We start from the raw sequence: 23552 nt of genomic DNA, 5'->3' as shown, positions 1-23552 counted from the left end.
TGTCCCTTTCATCTGGTATTTGGTGTGCAAAGAAAAGCACATGCATAGTCCTGTCATGTGGTAATCAGTATATAGTTACTGTGCTTGAGTATACATTCATGCTATTGTGATTGAACAATGATTGAAAATGCATTAAAATTAACATTCAGTTGAGGAGTTTTCAATGTATTTACTTTAAAGGTGCTTTCCACTTTACATATGAATGTTACTAAATTCCCTCCCATTTCAATAATGGTCCAATTTAATGATATTTATACATTTCCACTGATTCTAGCACTGGACAATACAAACACTGGGCCTGATTTATTACGGATCGCTATTGCGATTACACACGCAGACGGACGATTGTTGTGTACTTCACATGCGTATGCATCGCAGTGCGCAAAGGCATCACTGCTATCGTAGAGACCACGCAGACCCATCGCAGAGTGATTGACAGGAAGTGAGCATTTGGGGGTGGTGATGGGGGAGTGGTAGGAGGAATGCAGGCATGCCTGTTTGAGCGCCGTTACAGGGGCGTGTATAAATTAGACACTGCGATGGCATACGCGGCTTGAGTACTCACTGCGTGCGACCGGGTTAGCAAATTCGGAGTAAAGTCTGACCTTGCGTAATTGTGGGTGAGGGTCCGATCTTACTTGTTGGTATCAATGTTTTTAAAGACTTGCTAAGTATTACGGATGTGAGTAAGGGGAAGTTGGGGACTTTGGGCCTGATTCAGAGCCACTCGTAAGCGGCAGCTCGTTCGCTCCGAGCGATGTTTGCCCAACTGCGCATGCGTACGAATCGTTATACGCATGCGCGAACCAGTCAGTGCGGCCGAAATTCATGTGCTCGCAAAATAGCGAATGCCTGCTAATTTGAGTGACAGGATGAGGCGTATGTGGGTGGTAACAGGGGAAGGTGCTTAAAAACGGGGAGTGGAGATCCGATCGCAGGCGTGCTTAAAGGTCAAAACGGGCGTTTTATGGGTGTGCATATTTAAATCAGCAGCGTCATTGACCACGTCACTGGGTTATTTTTTAGCCAGAACTGCTCGCAAAATTGTGGTAGCAAAAACCAACCACAAGAATAGCGAGCAGCTCATACCCTGTTCGATGTACTCGATTCATCTAATAAATAGCGGACATGACGTAGGATGCGAGCGGACAGGGGGCGTAGTTTCCCAAAAAACGACCGCAAGTTTTGTTCGCTCGTTCAGACCTAGAGATGTGAACAGACCGCAAACAGCGAACGGTTCATTTGAATAGCCACCCCTATTTTCTGGATGAGCGAGCGCAAATAGCGACCGGCTCTGAATCAGGCCCTTTATGTTGGGCTGCGACGGCATTGCGATTGCAAACATTAGCATATTTACGCAGTGGATCTACAAGTGTAATTTCAGCTTCGCAGCTGCGATCGCAGTAGCGATCCGTAATGAATCAGGCCCACTGTACACTGTTCAGCTGCAAGGATAAACATTATGCAGTGGGTATGTAGTACTGTAGACTTGTGTTTCTTTGCAACTCTTCTGCACTCTAAAGGCCCCCATACCTGGTACGATATGCAACTTGCGATCTGATGGCCAACATATCGGGCGGTCCCCACACACAGAGCGATCGGTTGGCCGCTGCCCGATATGCCGGCACCCCCTTCCCCTACCCGCATAGCGCTGCATAGGATCGTACATCGCTCCCCCAGATCAACTGCACATGCGGAAATATCTGGATGAGCGATGTATGATCCCACGGGAGCGCGCACTGGCCGATATCATAACCACGCATGGAACGACATAGCAGCGATATTGTTCCAATCCGTCGGATCGGCTGCTATATCGCACAGTGTATGGGGGCCTTCTTTATTGCAAGCTACTGTATTTCATAGCACATTACAGAACTGAATGTATGAAATATAAAGAGTAACTCAAGAAAACTGCATGAAAACGTAGGACTGCAGACCTGCCGTGGTCTACACCTCAGACCCATTGAGAATCTGTGGATTTATTTGAAATGTAACATTTACTAGCATTCACATTACAGCTGATGGAAGACAAGCAAAACTGAAAATAAGGATGTGGGAAAGTTCCAGTATCCAGAGATGTAAAGCTGCTAGAGATTTGCTCTTTACACTGTATTTGCAGCTAAAAGTACTTCTTACAAGTAATACTTGTGTAAACTATACCTGTCTGTCTGTGTTTTTAATTGTAATTTTTACAACAACATTTTTTTTCCTTTAATTGACATTGCAATACATCAGTGATAAGAATTCAGGAACTCATATACATTGATTCCACGATGGAAACTTGCCACAGCAGGTGGTGGCTACCTTACATAGCCACTGTTTATTTTGTACAGAAACATGTGAGGGAGACCGGACATGTTAGACATAACAAAGTCAAGGAAAAATGGTTTTGTAGAGCGAAATGAGGAGACCCTAGAGTTGGACACATGGGGGAGATTTATCAAATCTTGGAGAGCGATAAAGTACCAACCTATCAGCTTCTAATTGTCATGTTACAGGCTCTCCTAGAAAAAATGTCAGAAGCTGATTGGTTGGTACTTTATCTCTCTCCACTTTATCTCTCTATGATTTGATAAATCTCTCTCCTAGTATATGGGGTAACAATACATCCTCCTATTAAGTATTCACACTAGAGAAGTTTCTGTTACAATTTATCAAGGCTGGTATCTAGTAAACTTAAAATCTCTTGTGGACTGATGTTCATGCACTGGTTTATGCCGTTTCCGGGATGTACATATGCCGAACTATTTTAGATTCATCACTCCCTTATGAAATTCATAACACCCATACGATCATAGGGAATACATTGAACTCAACCAAATGCTGTACTGCTTCTTGCTGATGACAGCAGGCTCCACCTTCTTTGCAAATTATTAAATAATGAATTTGGATGGTTTAGAACAGGGATGGGGAACCTCAGGCCCGGGGGCCGTATAAATCATTTGGTCTGGCCCTTGGAGCTTTTTCCTGCTAGCCTCAACTGGATTGCAGGGTGCCTATAATGGCACCCTGCGGCCAGAATCTATGCAGCAGTACCACCTTCAGACAGTCACACTGCTGCCCTTGCAGCTCCCCAGAGCATTCTCAGGATGCTTCGGGCATTACTGTTCTCACTGGCGATTATGGCCCTGTGCCTGTGTGACATCACACGGAGAGGGTGTGGCCTGCACCGGGCCCGCGAATAATGTTATATATATCAAAATGGCCCTCGGCAATAAAAAGGTTCCCCATCCCCGGTCTAGAAAGTGGAACATATCTCATGCATCATTACCAACTTTGCAGTGAAATTCTCAGCCATCTGGTCACCTTGGCAGTATTTCCACGGGGCACCTGCTCCATTGTGCTTTTGTATTTGATCCACTCATCAATGAGGACACAGAGGCAGGTCGGATTTCACACGTCTATTTGCCTTCCCTTATAACAGTCATTGAGTTCTTTTCATTTAACAGATTGTGGATTTGTCTCACTGCACTTTCATCCAGATTGCAATGGTATTAAATATCACCAGGTTTGAAGTGCTGTGCCCCTCACTCCTTCCTCCCTCTACTGTTTCTGTACCCACCTCCCTATTTTCAAAATTCAATAAAAAAGAGTTTATAAAAAAGCAATTGCAGCAATGCACATCATTTTACAATGCAATGGGTGCAAAAGCTAACATGGGCATGCAGGGCAAATATTGCAAGCTCTGATCACAGGAGATTTAAACAGATGATGCGGGCTAGGAAGCTATTGGCTCTGAGAGTCTGAAAGCATAGTGATGTAACAAACATTATGATGACGACATGGACCACCTTCAGAAGAGAGTGCCTGCTTTGGAACAGACAAGGGGGTGTAGGCACACCCCCAATATTGTGTTCCTACAGCATCTCCAAGAACATGACATGCCCCCTCTAATTGACAATGCCCCCGTAACAGTACCAGGGGCTTAACTTTTCATATCTGCATGATACCCTTGTGGTTCTGCTAGCCAATAAAAGGTGAGTTCATGTAGAAATATGCTGAGGAGTTTTCCAGCTCTCCTTTTGCTCCATGTTTCTTTTTCCTTATCAACATGAAACATTTCATGCAAGAGAAGTTTGTCTAGAAAATATCAGCGTTAAATTCTGGAGCAGACATATATGTCCTTTAAGACATGGATTAGACTGACTTCTATATCCATCGTCTTTAACATATACGCAAACAGAAAAACAAACAACTGGGATACTTTATGCATACGCTTACCGAGAACTTTCCAAGGGCCAACTCTCGCTAATTTCCAGGGACAGAGTCAGAATTTCATTATTTATCTTTGGAAATGTCTCCATTTTGCTGCACTGGCCAACTACGCAGTAAAATATATTATTTTCTACATTTTACATTCTGAACATTTATCTACATAGTATTTGCATATTCCGTAGCACTTTACAATTGGTGCCAAGCACAGCAATAAAATGATAAAATGATAGATGGGGGTTTATTCATTAAGCAACGGCTTGCAAAAGCCGTCACTTCCCCAAGTGGCAACTTTTCCAAGCTGGAGCTTAGTAAATAAACCCAAGGGTATCAACAGACAGAAAATAGGTGAGTATAGGGTGTATGTCCAATCCGTAAATAACGACAGTCGTTCGTTGCATCGTTCCAACTGCTGTTCTGCACAGCAGGTGGGACAATGCAATGAATGACACGGTGCTGTTAAATGCAGCATGTAAACAAATCGCGCCATCGTACACCGGATTGTGCAGTGTGTGTGGTGCGCGCAATGTACTGTTACATCGCATCGTCGCTGGGTACACACATCGTATAGTGTACCCAGCTTACAACTCCATCACTATAGGCCAGTGGTTCCCAAACTCGGTCCCCAAGACAGCCTAACAGTCCAGGTTTTAAGGATATCTATGCTTAAGCACAGGTGACTTAGGCCCTCATTGAGAGCCGTACGCTCTGAGCAGAGCGCACGCTCTGAATGAGGGCCGCCCTCCATAAAAATGGAGCGTCCTCCTGGACGCTCGTATAGCTGTGGGTCACCACCCACAGCCTATACGAGCGTGCAGTTTGATGGCCGTGATCATCTCGACCATCGAAACTGCGAGCCGGAGCCTGCGGTTGAGGTTTTCAGCCGCAAGCCCCGGAGTGATTTTGGCTCTATCAGAGCCAAAATCACTCCCACTGACATCACTAGTGATGTCAGTGGGCCGGCTTCTGACGGGAGGCGTTCCCGTGGGAACGCCCCCGTCAGGGAGGCACGCCCCCGGCACGCCCACCAAAGGGGGCGTGCTGTCAATCAACATCGACAGCACGCCCCCTTTGATCAGACACAACGAGCGAAGGACTTTCCTTCGCTCGTCGCGTCTGGCGCATGCGCACGACGGAGCTCCCTCCGTCGTGCGCATGCTCAGTGCAGACCATTGACCCACTTGCGAGCGGACAGCCGCTTGCGAGTGGGTCTGAATCAGGGCCTTAATTAGTACTTCAGGCAGTTTGATTATTTCATCTGTGCGCAAGCATAGATATCCAAGGTTTGTAATTTCGGTTGTGGATTTAAAGCGACAATAATAGAAAAGCACAATGAAAAATGAAGGAGCTATATTAGTAATTGTTAATTAATAAAAAGGCAAAGCTTTGCTTTTAACTTATTGTAGCTTTAGATTTATAGGCAAGATTGACGGAATTGCACCATTTCACAGAACTTGCAACCTGTTACTGTACATATACTCCAAAGTGTAATGGGTATAATATGCCGGCGGATGAATTGCTGGCGGTTCAAATCCTGACGCTGGAATGCAGATGGTGCAGTATCCCGACAGGGGCCGGTAAGTACCCTAACCCTCCCCCTCTCCCCACCTAACCCTAACCCTCCCCTGGTGTTGTCTAACCCTATCCTCCCCTGCTGGAGCCTAACCCTAACCTCCCCTCGGTGGTGTCTAACCCTAACCCCCCTTCCATGCATCCTAACACTAACCCTTTCTGGGGACTGCCTAACCCACTCGGGGAGGTTCCTAAACCTAATCCCCCATCCACCGTCTAAGTGTGATACCCACATACTTAAGTTCGGGATGCCGGATGTCGGTATCCTGATGTCTTCAGGATGGTGGCGCCATTATGCTGGGCGTCAGTATATCGACATCCGGGATCCCGTCCGCCGGCATCTTGAACGTATCACCTCCAAAGCGTTCTGGAAATGCTAGCTATCCCTGCTATGAAACTATGTAACTCGCAGGGTACATCCCAGGGGGTATCGGTGGACTCCTCCTGGGAATCTGACACTGTGCATAAGCACGGTGTTAGTTAATAGAGGCAGACAGAGGCGGCAGGAGAGGGATCTTTCGATAATGCCTCAATAGGCATAAAGCAGTTTACGCCATCTTGGGATTGCTTTTCAGAGTTTGGCACAAAGCTGTCAGACTACATTCCCCATTGACATTAATAGGGACTGCGGTCTGCAGCAGTAGCTAGCCTTTTGCAGGTGATTTCCTGCATTAAACTGGTACACATCTATACAATCATTGGCCCAATCACCTGATATAGGTATAGATACAGATAAATGGCTTAAAACGCTCCTGCAACGGTCAGGATCAGGAGTTCGCATCTTATGGGCTGTTTAATATTTGTCGGCCCGACCTCCCTATCCCAAAGAAGCCCATACACACTGAGCTATGTGTGCACAGGGTGTAGGGAACTTGCAGGAAGCTGACAGGGGTCCAGTTGGAGAGACAGCACTCGGCTGATTGAGAGCATTTACACAATCGCAGGTGTGTACCCAGCTTTAGGGGCCTATGTATCAAGCTGATTTTTACATAAAATTATGCAGAAACTGCAGTTTCTGCATAATTTTATGTATTGTTCCTATGTACTAAAAGCTGATGCAGGAGATTTCACAGAAATCTAATTAGCGCTGCAGATCACAGTCCCCATAATTATCATCAATGGGTACTACGATCTGACCCCTATGTACCAAACTCCAAAAAGCTAAGCTTTTCTGAGTTTAGCACTGGTAAACTCAGATCGTTTAAACTACTGTAATCCTATGGAGGCTCCAGGTGCCGCAGAGAGATCTTTCGATCTCTCCACCGCAGCCCCTGGCCGGCTCCAAAAGCTGACGTATGCGCAGTATCAGCTTACCCTGGGGAAGTCTCTCACTTCTGTGAAAGACTTCACCTAAATGCCGATGATATAACTCACGGTGACAGCGGTTACTGCAACCACTGTCCCTGCGAGTTCCCTGTAGTACATAGCCGGGATATTTTTATTAAAAATGAAAATATCCCGGCCAGTTAGTACCACGATTATTAGTACATAGACCCCTTAGACTCAGTAGCACACAGGGGGGGGGGTTTATGAGTATCCAGAAACCCTCCCTGACAGCCTCGAGAGCAGACACCATGTTATTAAGACCCGCCCCCTCACAGCAAAATTCTGCGATAAACGGGTTAATAAGGAGGAGGCTGAGCCAATGACACGATTCTATTAGAATTACGTAATTTGGCTCCGCCCCCTCTCGATTGACCCGCGAATCGCATCATTTTTATCGGTAGGGGGAGGAGCCTAATGAAATGGTGCCAGGTCCCGTCCTCGCAGCTGCTGCAAGGTAAGTGTAATGTGTGTGTAAGGTATCATCATCATTTATTTATATGGCGCCACAAGTTTTCCACAGCGCCTTACAAAGTACATAAACAAATAAGTGATCAGTGACTTACAGTACAATACAATGCAGGACAAGGACATGGATAATATACATTGCTACATTAGCCACCATAACACCCACATAAGCAGCAGAGCATAAACAACCAAGTGTAAGGTATATGACATATGTATGTGTTTACACATGGCCAAAAGTTTTGAGAATGACACAAGTATTGGTTTTCACAAAGTTTGCTGCTTCAGTGTTTTTAGACCTTTTTGTCAGATGTTGCTATGGTATACTGAAGTAAAATTACAAGCAAGCTTTTATTGACAATTACATTAAGTTTATGCAAAGAGTCAATATTTGCAGTGTTGACCCTTCTTTTCAAGACCTTTGTAATTCGTCTTGGCGTGCTATCAATCAACTTCTGGGCCACATACTGACTGATGGCCGCCCAGTCTTGCCTAATCAATGCTTGGAGTTTGTCAGAATTTGTGGGTTTTTGTTTGTCCACCTGCCTCTTGAGGATTGACCACAAGTTCTCAATGGGATTAAGGTCTGGGGAGTTTCCCGGCCATGGACCCAAAATTTTGATGTTTTGTTTTGCTCCCTGAGCCACTTAGTTATCACTTTTGCCTTATGACAAGGTGTTCCATCATGCTGGAAAAGACATTGTCCATCACCAAACTGTTCTTGGATGGTTGAGAGAAGTTGCTCTTGGAGGATGTTTTGGTACCATTCTTTATTCATGGGTGTGTTCTTAGGCAAAATTGTGAGTGAGCCCACTCCCTTGGCTGAGAAGCAACCCCACATATGAATGGTCTCAGGATGCTTTACTGTTGGTATGACACAGGACTGATGGTAGCGCTCACCTTTCCTTCTCCGGACAAGCGTTATTCCAGATGCCCCAAACAATCTGAAAGGGGATTCATCAGAGAAAATAACTTTACCCCAGTCCTCAGCAGTCCAATCCCTGTACCTTTTTCAGAATATCAGTCTGTCCCTGATGTTTTTCCTGGAGAGAAATGGCTTCTTTGCTGCCCTTCTTGACACCAGGCCAGCCTCCAAAAGTCTTTGCCTCACTGTACGTGAAGATGCACTCACACCTGCCTGCTGCCATTCCTGAGCAAGCTCTGCACTGGTGGTGCCCCGATCCCGCAGCTGAATCAACTTTAGGAGACGGTCCTGGCGCTTGCGGGATGTTCTTGGGCACCCTGAAGCCTTCTTCACAACTATTGAACCTCTCTCCTTGAAATTCTTGATGATCCAATAAATGGTTGATTTAGGTGCAATCTTACTAGCAGCAATATCCCTGCCTGTGAAGTCCTTTTTTGTGCAAAACAATGATGACTGCACGTGTTTCCTTTCAGGTAACCATGGATAACAGAGGAAGAACAATGATTTGAAGCTCCACCCTCCTTTTAAAGCTTCCACTGTTAGTCTAACTCAATCAGCATGACAGAGTGACCTCCAGCCTTGTCCTCGTCAACACTCTCACCTGTTTTAATGAAAGAATCGCTAACATGATGTCAGCTGCTCCTTTTGTGGCAGGGCTGAAATGCAGTGGAAATTTTATTTTTGGGATTAAGTTTATTGTCATGGCAAAGAGGGACTTAATTGCAATTCGTCTGATTACTTTTCATGACATTCTGGAGTGTATGCAAATTGCCATGATAAAAACTGAAGCAGCAGACTTTGTGAAAACCAATACTTGTGTCATTCTCAAAACGTGTGTGTTTGTGTGTGTGTGCGCGCATTGGAAAAAAATCTTCATAAATAGGTCCCTTAGTGACTTTATTTTTTTATATATTTTTATTGGAAGAAATAAAATATATAAACATTACACAGAAAAAGATATTGTCATTGCATAACATAAATCCAGAGGTCTGTTGAAAATATTTTCCTAAAAAAAAAATTAGTATGTCTAATTTTTTGGTCTCATTTGTTTGATTCTTTATCTACTTTTAGGACTTGTGTGAAAATCTGAGTTAGTTTTAGGGCAAATTTCAGCAGAAATATAGAAATTTCTGAAGGGTTCACAAACTTTCAAGCACCACTGTAGGTGAAATGCTACACGTTAAAAGTCACTGATTTGCAAATCACGATCATATTTTGATCATGATTGGCAAATCAGTGAAATCCAACATTTTTGGATTTCTCATATTCTCTGACGCCGGCATCTGGGGATTGCCGAATTGCGACAATCAGTTGCTGGTGTATGGGGGCCTTTAGGTAAGAATGGTGTAACAGCTTGTAATGCATTTCAGAGTAAAGGCCCTCATACACTAGCCGACAGATTGCAGGATGCTGCAATTCGGCGGCAGCCATCGATGTTCCGCGATCCATCGGAGGATCGTGAAATTAATATGTAAAATTTCACTGATTTGCAAATCATGATCATATTTTAATTGTGATATGCAAATCACCGATTCTCAAACCGGGCATCTCTGCATCGCAATAATCCGTCGCTAGTGTATGGGGGCCATAAGATGTGGACACCAAGGGGCCTATTTATTAACATTATTTTTTCTAAAATAAAGCGAAAAGGGCAATTGGAGTCGAATTCGTAAAACAAGCCCTAATTATCACATTTTTAGTAAGCAGATCACATTTCCCATAATTGTAATGAGAAATGTAATCTGGCCAAAGTTACTAAAAATATATTGTGAAAAAATACCGGGGGAAGCCCTGTGATAATAATGCCACCTGGACATTGCAGATCTGGGAGCCAGCCCAGTGATCTGCTGTGTGGTCTAAACAGACCACAAGCTGATGACTGCAAATACAAAACCTACTTACCTGCATCCAGGGTGCTCGGTGATGTCCTTCGGGGCTCCGGTCAGCTGGTCTCCCGGCTTCGGCACTGTGACCCTGGTCAGCTGCTGCATAGAACAGCTGACCAGGGTCACAGTGCAGATTGGGAGACTAGCTGACTGGAGCCCCAGAGAAAATCACCGAGAACCGATGACCAGAGATAAGTGAAAGTGCGGGGAGCGATCGCGGGGGGAAGATTATATGGTGAGCTGGTCGGCGCATGCGTGGCACCTTCTCATTGTACTTTTGTGAAAAATACAGTGATAAGGCTGTGGATGGGATTTGCAGGTGCAGAACTATATCGCAAGCTCTGTCCCTGCAGGGGATTGTTGACAAACCCCTGTGATATTTCCTGAATTCGAATTTAGGCGAAAATATCACACTACAATCTGCATTTGAAATGCGGATTGTAGTGAATAAGCCCCAACTGTGAGATTAAGCTATCAGCAGCTGCCAATACATTCTAAGCCAACCTGATGTGGGGAGAACCGCAAGTGACTTTATTTTATATACATGTTTGTAGATGTGAACTTTTAGATATTAGTACCTGAATAAAGTTTCTACCATCAATGCATCCCATGTGTATCTGTATATATGCAGTATGGAAGGGAAACATTACCTGCACGTATGATGCTAATGTGTTTAACGAAGGTAAAAGTTTCCAAATGTGTAATCTCTCCTCTGATTTCTCTCCCTAGCCCCGCCTGCTATCTCTCCTGTGACTTTCTGTGTTCCTTGTTGATGTGTGTCTCTCCTCCCTCCCTGGCCTGAATCCTTCTCATCATTCTCCTTTCCTCTTCTTCTCCTTCCGTTCTATATTGGCTCCCAGCTGTTTCCTCCCCCATACAGGCTACTTTCCCTCCCCCACACGAGAGTCCCTCCCTTCTCACACACACACCCACACGCCGTTTCTCCCCCACCACAGTAGGGTATGGTACGTACGGTCAATGAATCTCCCCGATCCCTACAACGTGTGGTATGTACTGTACACTGCACGTTAGTGTGCTAATGCTTTCTGGTCCTGGTAACTAGAATTACTTTGGAACACTTTTAATTGAGAAGAAGCTGACAGACGGGATTACAGCCTCTGGCACAGACATGATGCCCATGCTCTGCTCTGGCTACAGCACGGCGCTTTCTTTCCAAGCTCCTATATACCTGAGTAACGGCAGCAGTCCCTCAGCGCAGATACAGCTGCAGGGTGAGGTGATTGGCTACACGACAACTCAGGACTAAACTTGGACACGGACTGGCAGATCTAAGGGACGTTCTCCCAGTACGAGAGAATTCCACCCAGCAGCACATGTGAGTATCTGCAGAACGATGGGAACTGATGCACAGAGCTGTGTGTGTCCGATTCCCCGCTGTGTTTACTAGTTACACATGTGATGTGCTGCTCGCTGCAGCCTGGAGGGGACTGAAGTGTGTTCGTGGTACTGTCCCGCACAGCTTGTGCGATCTCTCTTCACCTTATGATGATGCACTGCTGGGCTGCGATGGGGTTATTATGATGCACTGCTGGGCTGCGATGGGATTATTATGATGCACTGCTGGGCTGCGATGGGGTTATGATGATGCACTGCTGGGCTGCGATGGGGTTATGATGATGCACTGCTGGGCTGCGATGGGGTTATGATGATGCACTGCTGGGCTGCTATGGGGTTATGATGATGCTCTGCTGGGCTGCGATGGGATTATTATGATGCACTGCTGGGCTGCGATGGGGTTATGATGATGCACTGCTGGGCTGCGATGGGGTTATGATGATGCACTGCTGGGCTGCGATGGGGTTATGATGATGCACTGCTGGGCTGCGATGGGGTTATGATGATGCACTGCTGGGCTGCGATGGGGTTATGATGATGCACTGCTGGGCTGCGATGGGGTTATGATGATGCACTGCTGGGCTGCGATGGGGTAGTTGTAGTTGCCTCGTTTTGCTCCTTTTTTTTTTTTTTTCTTTTTCGCGATTTCTATCTGCATGTGAGCAAATCAGTTTTTAGGGGCCTATGTATCAAACTGTTTTTTTTTTTTTTTTAACATAAAATTATGCAGAAACTGCAGATTCTGCATAATTGTATGTATTGTTCCTATGTACTAATGACACAACGCAGGAATTTCACAGAAATCTCCAGCAAAGGGTGGAATTCAATTCTTTATAGCCGCTATCGCGCCCGACGGAGCTATTCAATTCTTGGTCCTGTTGGGCACGATGAGCTGCCAGCGCTACATTTCAGCTCGCAGCCCCTGGGGAATGAGAGCTGAAATGTGCGAAAAGTGACATGTTTGGGCGCCCAAACATCACTTTTCGCGATCGCGCCCAGCACTTTGGTCGGGTTTAGCTGCTTTACGTGGCTAAACCTGACCTCTATGGGCGCGAACATCTTGGACAATTGTATAGCGGCCCGCGAACTCCTGTCACTTTAGACGGGAGATGCGGGCCGCGAATACAATTGAATTCCGCCCAAAGTGTTAGCACTTCAGATCGCAGTTCCCATTATCAATGGGGACTACGATCTGAGTACGCTATGTACTAAACTCCAAAAAGTGAAGCTTTTCGGCGTTTAGCTCCAGTAATTTACACTATCTTCAGATGGTGGACATTACTGTAAGCCTATGGAGGCTCCGGGAGCAGGAGAGATCTTTCTATCCCTCTCCAGCATCCCCCGGCCGGCTCTGGAAGCTGACGCTGTGCACATGCGCAGTGTCAGCATCTCCCGGAGAAGTCTTTAACTTCTTTAACAGACGTCTACAATTTGCCGGGGATATAACTTGCTGAGTTACCGCAACCAATGTACCTGCGAGTTTCCCCTTTGTACATAGCTGTACCTGCGAGTTTCCCCTTTGTACATAGCTGTACCTGCGAGTTTCCCCTTTGTACATAGCTGTACCTGCGAGTTTCCCCTTTGTACATAGCTGTACCTGCGAGTTTCCCCTTTGTACATAGCTGTACCTGCGAGTTTCCCCTTTGTACATATTCTTGGCGATATGGATAGATAATAATCACGGCTGGTCTGCAATTATTAGTACATAGACCCCTTAGTCAGCATTATTATAGTGCGGTAAATGCGCGCATAAATACAAATCTGCCCCATCTCTTTTTGACTCCAGTACATACAACAGGTCATGTTTTTAAGATTTGTGTCTGTGGGTTATTCACTGACCTAGCAAAATCGATTAAATCACCAGTGTATGATTAAAGAAATCCTAAAAACATGACCTGTTAGATATACTTGAGAATGACAGCAGTTGAAAACCACTGCAATATGTATATGTTGTTTTTTTTTAATTATTTTCTCTTAACATGGGATATATAACCTAAACCATGAATTGTGTGACGACATTTGTGTGATATATTACAGGAAGTATATGTCGACTATAACCAATAATGGTTATAGTAATTCTTCTCTGAATAGAATTAACTGTGACTCTAGGCCAGGGAAACGAGCTTTAGTGATATGAAATCTTAATAAACTACTATAGTAAAACTGGCATTCGTCACTTCAAGGGATCGGGGCTTCCCCCACACAGACCCACTCCACCCTAGCAATTACATCTTTTGGACAGTTCTCAGCCTCACTGTGATTTGCCCCTTTACTGTGGGAGTCATTGGCGGGTACGCCCTCACCTTATATGGATATTGCATATTTATAAATCGCATGCCTTGGATAATTTAAAGGATGTCAGCAAGGCTTTTCATTAAAAACTGCATGTTATGCTTTTGTTTTAGAAACTACATTTTATCATGTTGTACACATGTAATCGATTATTGCATTTTCAACAATAATATCTACTTCAGTTTAGTTATATGTACACGAGTACAATTTGTCCATATAGTCTCCTATGGATGATTTTCAGGGCGATCATACAATGTTGAGGACCCCACACCATTTACTATGTGACAAAAAGACCGTTCAGTGTCAGGTTTTATACGTGTTTATCATAGACCTGCCTTTTGCTGTAGTACTTAACATTCTGTATCACTTATCACAGCAGTACAGAATGTTGTACCGCCACAATTTATTAACGTAGACCATCCATGAGATGGTTTCTGGAAAACTGTCCCCTTATGCGATTGTAAAAATTGCCTTTTGCAGGTAGCGTAATGCTCTGGCAAAATGCTTCTGTATTCAGACACTGACTACATTACTGCACATTCACCGGCCAGAAAGCCCACGCATGCCCAGAAAACATATACCCATGTTTCCATTCTGGGCCTGAGTGAGCGGACAAGGCAGTGTATGACCAGTACAACTTTAGCAGGTATCAGTACTGTACATGTGCATGACAAGCTGATTGTCCTGCACGGTACTATTCTTGAAGGAATGGGTATGAAGTCCCAGTGCTGGAAGCCCGAAGGAAGAAGATGCCGACAGGGGAGGTAAGTACCCTAACCCTCCCTTAGTGGTGCCTAACCTCCCCCCGGGGGTGCCTAAAGGCCCCCATACATCCGCAATTGAGTGCAGCAATTGTGCAATTTGCAATCGATTGTGTATAAAAATCTTTCCCTTTTTCAATCGATTGCAAATTGCACAATTGCTGCAATCAATTGCTGATGTATGGGGGTCTTAACTCTAGCCCTCCCCCTCCCCGCACCCTAAACCTAACCCTCCCGGGGGGATGCCTAACCTCCACCTGGGGGGGGGGTGCCTAACCGGAAGCCCCCCTTCCACTAGCCTAACCCTCCCCGGGGGGTGCTTAACCCTAATGCCGGCCATACACGGTGTGAGTTAGAAACGTAACGATGTGTTGTACCAGTGGCGTAAATTCATCCCAGACGCAAGTTATAATTTGGTGCCCCCTCCCTTCCCCCTGTAACAACCACTGACACTGTAAAGTAGCATTTCGCAAGGTAGATACACCTGCAGTTGCACACAGAGTATAGGCATGCCATGGAGGAGTGAGACAGAGCGTTGTGGGTGAGGGAGGTGCCGGTCGTGTCACACTGACAAAAGTAGCTGCTGAGGAGCAGCAACACCAATGAGTAGGGACAGGCTATAGATAGACGGAGGCGGCAGCTGATCGTCTGACACAGAGCTCTCCACTAGTGTATGGTGGCTTCTCAGGTGCCAGGAAGAGGTGCCATGTATTGGGCGGCTGCAACTGTACACTCCAGGTACATAGTTACAGCCCTAAGTGTGGAGAATATATTGTGGGCAATGGAGGAGGTTGCCCCTTCAGTGCTGGAGCCCGGCAGCAGGCGCCTCCATTGTCTCCCATAGTTCTGCCCCTGTGTTGTACGATTTTCCTTGAGATTCTTCCCTTGAAATTCTCAATACGATGTGGTCAAATGGTGTACACGATTGTGCATACGATCCCGATATTATTATTATTATTACATTTTATTTATAGGGCGCCACGAGAGGTCCGCAACGTCGTACTACAGTAAAGGGGGTACACAGAACGTTACATTACAATACAGTAACCAACTTATGAACAGAGCACAAGTAACAATTAGCAACACAATTCTCCATACACAATACAGCTGGGAAGGTGAAGGCTGTCATAGAAGGTGAAGGCTGTCATAGGTCGCAATCTTACGATTTTTCCGTAAGATCAACGATCCACCTATACGACGGCGGGGACGCGCATCTGCATCGTAAACTTACAAAAACAACGCACGATCGATCGTTACGATGCTATTCACATCATGGCGTTCAATTGAATCACCCCCTTTGAGTTTTTGTCCTATTTTAGGAGAATTATGCTAATGCCTTGGTATTGTGAATACGTAATTACTGCATACACAAAGGATGGCTCAGGGATTTATTTTTGGCTTTAAGTGTTCTACTGATAAAAAAAATAAACAGGGAAAATTATGTTGTAAATTTACATTTTATTTTAATTTAGTATTTTCAGCATTGGTTACATCCAATATAGCATACTATATTTAGTTTGTCTGATTTTTTTATGGGGATGAAATAATAATCCAAAAGAAGCCATACTTATTAAGAGGCTGCACTATTTTGATTATATTTTATTTGCCAGTATGTTTCTGTAGCACTGTAGTTTGCTTCATAGTATACAGTAGATATACACCGCTCAGCCATAACATTAAAACCACTGACAGTGATTAACATTGCTTATCTCGTTACAATGGCACCTGCCAAGAGGGGGAAGATATTAGGCAGAAAGTGATCACTTAGTCCTTGAAATTGATGTGTTGGGAGCAATGGTTAGTAGCTACCAAATGTTGGCCATGGGAGGACAACTGGTGAACTGGCATCAGGGTCATAGTTGCCCAAGGCTCATTGATGCGCGTTGGGAGCAAAAGCTAGCCGTCTGGTCTGATCCCACAGAAGAACTACAGTGGCGCAAATTGCTGAAAAAGTTAATGCTGGCTATGATAGAAAGCTGTCAGAACACACAGTGCTGCAGAAGGGGCTGCATAGCCGCAGACCTGTCAGTGCGCAAGCCGAATGCACCTACAATGGGCATGTGTGCGTCAGAACTGGGCTATGGAGTAATGGAAAAAGGTGGCCTGGTCTGATGAATCATGTTTACTCGGGGAAGCACTATGAATTGAAGGCATGCTGGTGGAGGCAGTGTGTTGCGCTGGGCAATGTTCTGCTGGGAAACCTTGTATCCTGGCATTAATGTGGATGTTACTTTGACACGTACCATCTACATAAATATTGTTGCAGACCAAGTACAGGTATTAGGGCTCCTGGGGGGACTTAGGGTTAGGCACCTCCCGGGAGGTTAGGGTTAGGCTACGGGAAGGGGGGGGAGGGTTAGGGCTAGGCACCCCCGGGGGGAGGTTATGGTTAGGCACCTCCCGGGAGGCTTAGGTTTAGGCTGCAGGGAAGGGCGGATTAGGGTTAGGTACTAGGGGGGAGGTTAGGTTTAGGCAACCCTAAGGGAGAGTTAGGGTTGGGGGGGGGGGGGCAGAGGGTTAGGGGTAGGTTAAATTCTTACCTTGTCGGGATCTTCTCCGTCGGGCATCCACTGTCAGTATTTGAACTGCCGGGCATAGGTCCGGCGGTCATTCATACCGATTCCATAATATATATATATATATATATATATATATATATATATATATATATATATATATATATATATAGCTCTATAGAGATAAATATTAGATTAAATGCACTTCATTTTCTATTTTAGCTAATTAATATTAAGTGTGTTGACATGTCTGGGTAGCTTCATATACATGGGATATTTCATTGAAGAGATGCAATGAATATTAGCTTTAATTTATCCTGATTTAAACTTCGTATTCTATAACTATTAATTTTCTTATTTATTTTAATATCCCTATAATAATGAGTAAAACTATGAGTGGTTTAGTTATTGTCACAGTAAAATTTCACTTATATAAAATATATGTAATGTCGTTTGACCTTCTGAAGCATCAGCCCACAGTTTATTTTCGTAAGAAAACATAAATGCATATTAAAGCAGATTTTATAGAATTAAAAGGATAAATATGAAATTTTTTACATCCTAGATAAAGAATTACGTGACGATTGGCTTTACCGTGGTTTTTTTTGTGCTTGCTGTTCATCTTATGAGTTCCCTTGACTAGATTAGACTATTGTTTTGATTACAAACTATCATGGGATCCAACCTTAACTCCAGAGGGCATCAAAGCCATCTAGACGTGAACATGTACCAGCAGACGTTTTGTCTTGTATATGTGATATAAACCTGTTCTTATCCATCCCTGTTTCTATCTATCTATCTATCTATCTATCTCTATCTATCTATCTATCTCCAGAGCTTTATTAAAATGTGTTGTGGATCAAAGCAAACACCTGATTTTTAACCCCCATCTGTTTCTCTAAAAAGAGCAAAGGTTGTGCCCAATGCAGAAGTTTTAAATTATCTAGTGGATGATCCAGCTCTATTTAAGTTCTTTTATTTGCCGTATTTGTCAAATTAATATTTCTGGTGTGTTAAATTTGCTTGTTCTGCTCTCTGCTGATTAAAACCCATTTTTGAGTATTATGCTAGATGGTACAGAGCAGATTGTTCTTACAAACCTGTAACAAAAAAACTTGCTTAGATGTTTATATATTAATATATAGAAAACACTTAAATGCTTGCTTTTTAGTGGTGATGGGTGTCAAAGTTTTTCTTGATTTTTAGTTTGTATTTCTCTTACAGGGAAAGGGCTTTAGCCCACAAGGAGAGCTGAACAGCAATACCCATTTGTCTTTGTAATGGCTGGAAAAAGGAAAACCAGTTCCCTGGATTACGTGATGCACAATAAGTTGTCACGGGTGGAGGTGGCACCACAATATTCTATAACTTGTCCTGGGAAGACTGCCCCAAAGGATCTACAAGCTTCCAAGAACTATCGTACATACTCTCTGTCTGGCACAGAGGGACAAATATCTTCCAGTCATTGGAGCTCTGCTACAATGTATCAACAGCATGCGGGCAATACTTTTAACCAGCATTTGCAGACTAACGGAGCTTTGGAAAAATATCAAAGACCAGAAGTTGAGATGCTCCATAATCCCTTGCAACAATCAGATAATGTTATTACCAACTACTCAGTTCACCAAAATCACCCAGTCCCTAGTTACCATATGTCACCTCCTCGTGCATACCCTCCAATTGTCATGCCACGACCTGTGTACAGGAGTACTGGTGGATTCATGGATGCAGCATATGGGACTATGGGTGTCTCTGTTGGATCACAGCCTCTATGTCCACCTGCTGCTATAGAATGGAGGCCTTCTACAGGGTTTGCCTATCCATCTTCTTCATATGCATCTGGTGTAAATAAGCCTTTTTCTACACCTAATGACTGCCCTGAGGTAGCTAACAGTCCATCCTCTCTCCTTCGGGGCTTTCAGGAACAAAGTCTTGCTCACACACACAGAGTGGATATGAATCTTGCAGTGGGAGTTTCTCCAACATGTCCAAAGGAAGATGTTTATACAGGTAACTGCCACTCTTTTACTCCACCTAATGTTCAGCTACTCTATGCTGAAGACACTACCCCTGTAGTAAGGCAGAGAAATTCTGCCTTTAATATGTCCTCTTATCAACCCCAGAGCTACAAGCCTGGTAGCCAGGATAATAGAATGGAGCATCTTTACTCAAAAAGTAATTATAGTAACAGGGTGGATGGTATTCACCAAAGATCCTTTCCCTGCAGTATAGATATTGCATCTTCTACCCATGGCATAAGGGGAGGTACCATCTATCCAAGTAATGTTCCAAAAATGCAGACTGGGTTTGTGAATACAGAGCTAACAGTGAGCAGATCTCACACTGATGGTAATTTACAAAAAAATGACATTTGGACTCAGAGGGCATTGCAAATTGGGAGGACCAAGACCTGTGCAGAGCTTAAATGCTCAGACCAAAGGGACAATGATTTATGGGTTGGGTCTAGTGTAATAAACAGAGAATTATCTGTGGGTTCTACCAGAGTAGATGGAGAGAGACAATTTGACACAACCCAAACCAGCAATTGTTTGGAGGAGAGGTCTGTTTATGGGGGCCAATTTGATGAGCAAAGTGCCCATGTTGCTTTCCTTCGGCAAAATAGTAGTTCTAATTCAATGCCAGATGTCTCAATTAATGGCATGATGGCTAATCGGCTTATTGGAGAGAGTCCAATGACTTCAAAGATGTCTGCATTGCAAAGCTCATTCATTTCTTTTGAAGGCATTGACGTTACAGATGTAAAATTGACAGAACAGACTAGCCATATGCCAAAAAATAGAGCAAACATTAATACGCAATATGCAAAATCTACAATACTTATGCCTGGCATTGCCAGCCAATATCAGAATACTGATGATAGTATGAAAGTGGAACCACCCTCTGTATTGCTGGAGCCAAACCGTGATCTTTCAGTTACTAATATGTTGGATGTTGATGAGCCAAAATCTCCCCCTGTGCCATTGAACAAGGATGTGGATGTTGATGGACCAAAATCCCCCCCAATGCCAGTAATTAATGATGTGTTTAGCCTTGCACCATATTGTGCTTATTTAGAAGGAAAAGCCAATCATATTCCTATGCAGCAGGATTGGGATGTCAAAAACAAAATCTCTACCTCCATTTTCTCCCAACAGTCACTTTCTCCAGACAGGACTGAGCAAGATGGGAAAGAACTTGTGGGAAATACTACTAAGGTTAATATTGCTGAGTGTCCTCAATCTGTAAAGAATCAACAAATAGAGAGTTTGCAAACAGGAGAACCTCAAGGTGTCTCCTACCATCAAACAGATGGGGAAACAGTGGTTCTCGATCTGAGTTTGAAAAAGTCACCTCAAGCAAGTTCTCCTTGTAACAAGGACTTGCCCTACCATGGTAAGGAGATAATCGATAATTGCCTGCCTAAACCCTCTGAGAGAATGTTTCATGTAAAGAGCCAAGAGGTATGCAGGCCTGGAGTCGCCAGAAGAATTTCCCAGCCATGCCTTGAGAACTCTCCATCTCAGGCTACTAGTAGACTGTTCTATCCAGACCAAGATAGTTGCCCGTCCACCAAAAGCAATTTAAACAAATGCTCGGAAATGTTCTTGTCCCAGGCTACTGATACCCAGCCCCGTCGGCTTCAGGACAGTTGTCCATCTCAGGCTGCCATGTGCCTGCCCCACCAACTCCAGGAGAGCTACCCATTTCAATCCGCTGGGAGCCTCTCCCACCAGCTTCACCACTACCAGTCAAAAGCCTCGGACAGCTTGGCCACCCAACTTCTGGAAAGCTACCCATTACAGGTCACTGGGAGTCTGCATAACCAGTTTCAGAAGAACTACTCCTATCAGGCAACCAATAGCATGCCCTGCAAGCTTCAGGAAAACTCCTCCTCTAAGGCCCCCAAGAGTATGAATCTCCAAATTCAAGAACATGCCAAGCCAATTCAGGAGGACTACCTTTCTCAGGCCCCCAAGTGTATAAATCGCCAAATAAAGGAGAACTACCCCTCTCAGACCCCACAGATCATGCCCAGCCAACTTCAGGAAAACTATTCCTCTCAGGCCCCCAAGAACATGCCATGTCAAATTCAGGAGGACTACCCCTCTCAGGCCCCCAAGAGTATGAGTCACCAATTTCAGGCGAACTATCCCTCACAGGCCCCAAAGATCATGCCCAGCCAATTTCAGCAGGACTATCCCTCTCAGGCTGCCAAAAACATACCCCACCAACTTCAGAGAAACTACAAATCTCAGGCGATGGAGGGCCTGTCTCACCAAATTCGGCATAATCTATCACTGACAAAAGAGAACATGACCGACCACGATCAATCCAGAAGCATGTCTAAGATCTCAACAGCTTTACCAGTAGACTCTTCTCCCCAACACTCAAATCTCTCAGTCTTTGTGAACAACATACAGACCTCGATCACCTTTCTGCCCCAAACTGTTATGCTTGCTTCACCTCCACCTGCTTTTTCTGCTAAGAATCTTAATTTACACTCCCCCCAACCGCACCAGTCCATCGAATCACCTGGACGCAGAGCTAGAAGCTTGCTCGGTACATGTCGTTCCACTTCTTCACCTTCAGAGTCAGATAATGAAGCCAATGGTTTCCATAGTTCCAAATCATTCATGTTCCGGAAATACAAATTGATGAAATTTTCCTCATCTGCAGGAGAGCCTCGGGGAGTCGTCAGTGACTCTTCCACCTGTGTCTTACCCAGTTCATTTCCTCTACCATCTAATACAGTACAATCTCTACCTCCTAGTGCTCCTGAGTCCTCCCCAACTCTTGGGGAATCTAATGTGTCTTTGGCAAGTGTTGGTGAGCTTGCCCTGAACGGATCTCGACAGCAGTTCTCGGAGCTTCACCGATCAGTGCGTGTAGCGATCACCAGTTCAGTTGATAGATCTCCATCAAGCCTTCTGGAGGACTGGATGGCAAAAACCAAGGAGGAAGAGAAAACCAAGATGCCAGTAAAAAACAAGAATGGTTCTAGGTCATTTGACCATTCTGCGGACTCTCCAAGCCATGATATATGGCTTGCTTTTGAAGGGGTTCGTTTACTTCTTCACAAACTCTTATCCCAGTTGGAAACTTTCATGTTCACTCGAAGCTGTCCTTTTCCTCATGTTATACGGGCAGGTGCAATCTTTATTCCCATTTACCTAGTAAAGGAAGTTCTGTTTCCAGAATTGTTGGGCCCACCTGTAGATCGAATTTTGCAAAAGCACAAAGTAGAACTTCGTCCTACTACTCTGTCTGAAGAAAAACTCCTCAGGGAGACAGAATTAAAGGACTGTCCTTCTCGCATGTTGAAATTACTTGCCCTTAAACAGTTACCTGATATGTATCCAGACTTACTAAACCTTTTTTGTGGACACTCTATGCAGCAACAACTCGGTGAGTACATTTTGTGTTGGTTTGTATTTCCCACTGGTTTAAATCATCCACATTTTGAAAACTATATTATAATTTTATATGTTATAATTAGAATTTATTTAGATGTTTAACAAAATCCAAAATGAAATGTCCCTTTCCACAGAATCATCTGTGCTATAATTTTTAAAGGACTGGAATACTGGCAATCTTTATCCTCCATATGTCTATATGCATCGCTCCATCCTCAAGTGCACCTTACTGGTTATGTGTCATACTTGCCGACAATCAGCTCCAGCCTTCCGGGAGGGAGCTGATTGTCGGCTAATAGCAGGGGGCGGAGCGGCCAATTTGTGTCACACTGGGGGCGGAGCCGCACAATCGCGTCATCGTGACCCCCCCCCCTCTTCACAATGCCGTGAGTTTCGGCATTGTGAATCAGGGGGCGGGGCCACGATGACGCGATTCTGCGCGAATTGCGTCACCGGGCCCCCCGCTGCGGGTATTTCTGTTTTTTCAGGGGGGAGGTGGGGAGTGTCGGAGACTTCCGGGAGGCTTGCCTGCCTTTCCGGGGGGCCGGGAGTGGCACCTGAAAATCGGGAGGTTCCCGGCCAAATCGGGAGGGTAGGCAAGCCTGTTATGTGTATTGAGCTATTTTCATTTTTGGGTTTTCCCTGTGACATGCATACACTCTACACTGTGTGTATGTAGGAAATGGAAGGAGAAAATTAAGGAACGGACTAAAACTTGCTAAAAATATAAGCACATAAATATCCTTTCCTATTGGGGTTCTTAATATGCTTGTTGCTTGTATTATGGTGCAGGCAGGCCTTGGGTGGTTGAGCCAATATTTGTATGAATG

At 44.6% G+C, this 23552-nt stretch overlaps 1 protein-coding gene across 2 annotated transcripts in view; it reads left to right on the top strand.

Annotated features, from left to right (window-relative positions):
• The first annotated feature begins 11297 nt into the window (after positions 1 to 11297).
• Positions 11298 to 23552, top strand: part of PRMT2IP (PRMT2 interacting protein) — a 38211-nt gene continuing 25956 nt past the window's right edge. For both annotated transcript variants that reach the window (XM_088445866.1, XM_088445874.1), the window contains exons 1-2: positions 11298 to 11719; positions 18533 to 22714. In XM_088445866.1, the coding sequence (XP_088301992.1) occupies positions 18589 to 22714 (4126 nt within the window). In that variant the 5' untranslated portion in view covers positions 11298 to 11719; positions 18533 to 18588. The remainder of the gene's footprint in view (positions 11720 to 18532; positions 22715 to 23552) is intronic.

The sequence above is a fragment of the Taudactylus pleione genome, unplaced genomic scaffold, assembly GCF_031769625.1.
Source record: "Taudactylus pleione unplaced genomic scaffold, aTauple2 ptg000019l, whole genome shotgun sequence".
Classification (NCBI taxonomy): Eukaryota; Metazoa; Chordata; class Amphibia; order Anura; family Myobatrachidae; genus Taudactylus; species Taudactylus pleione.
Note: the sequence above shows the minus strand (reverse complement) of the source record. Positions and strands in the feature narration are given on the sequence as shown.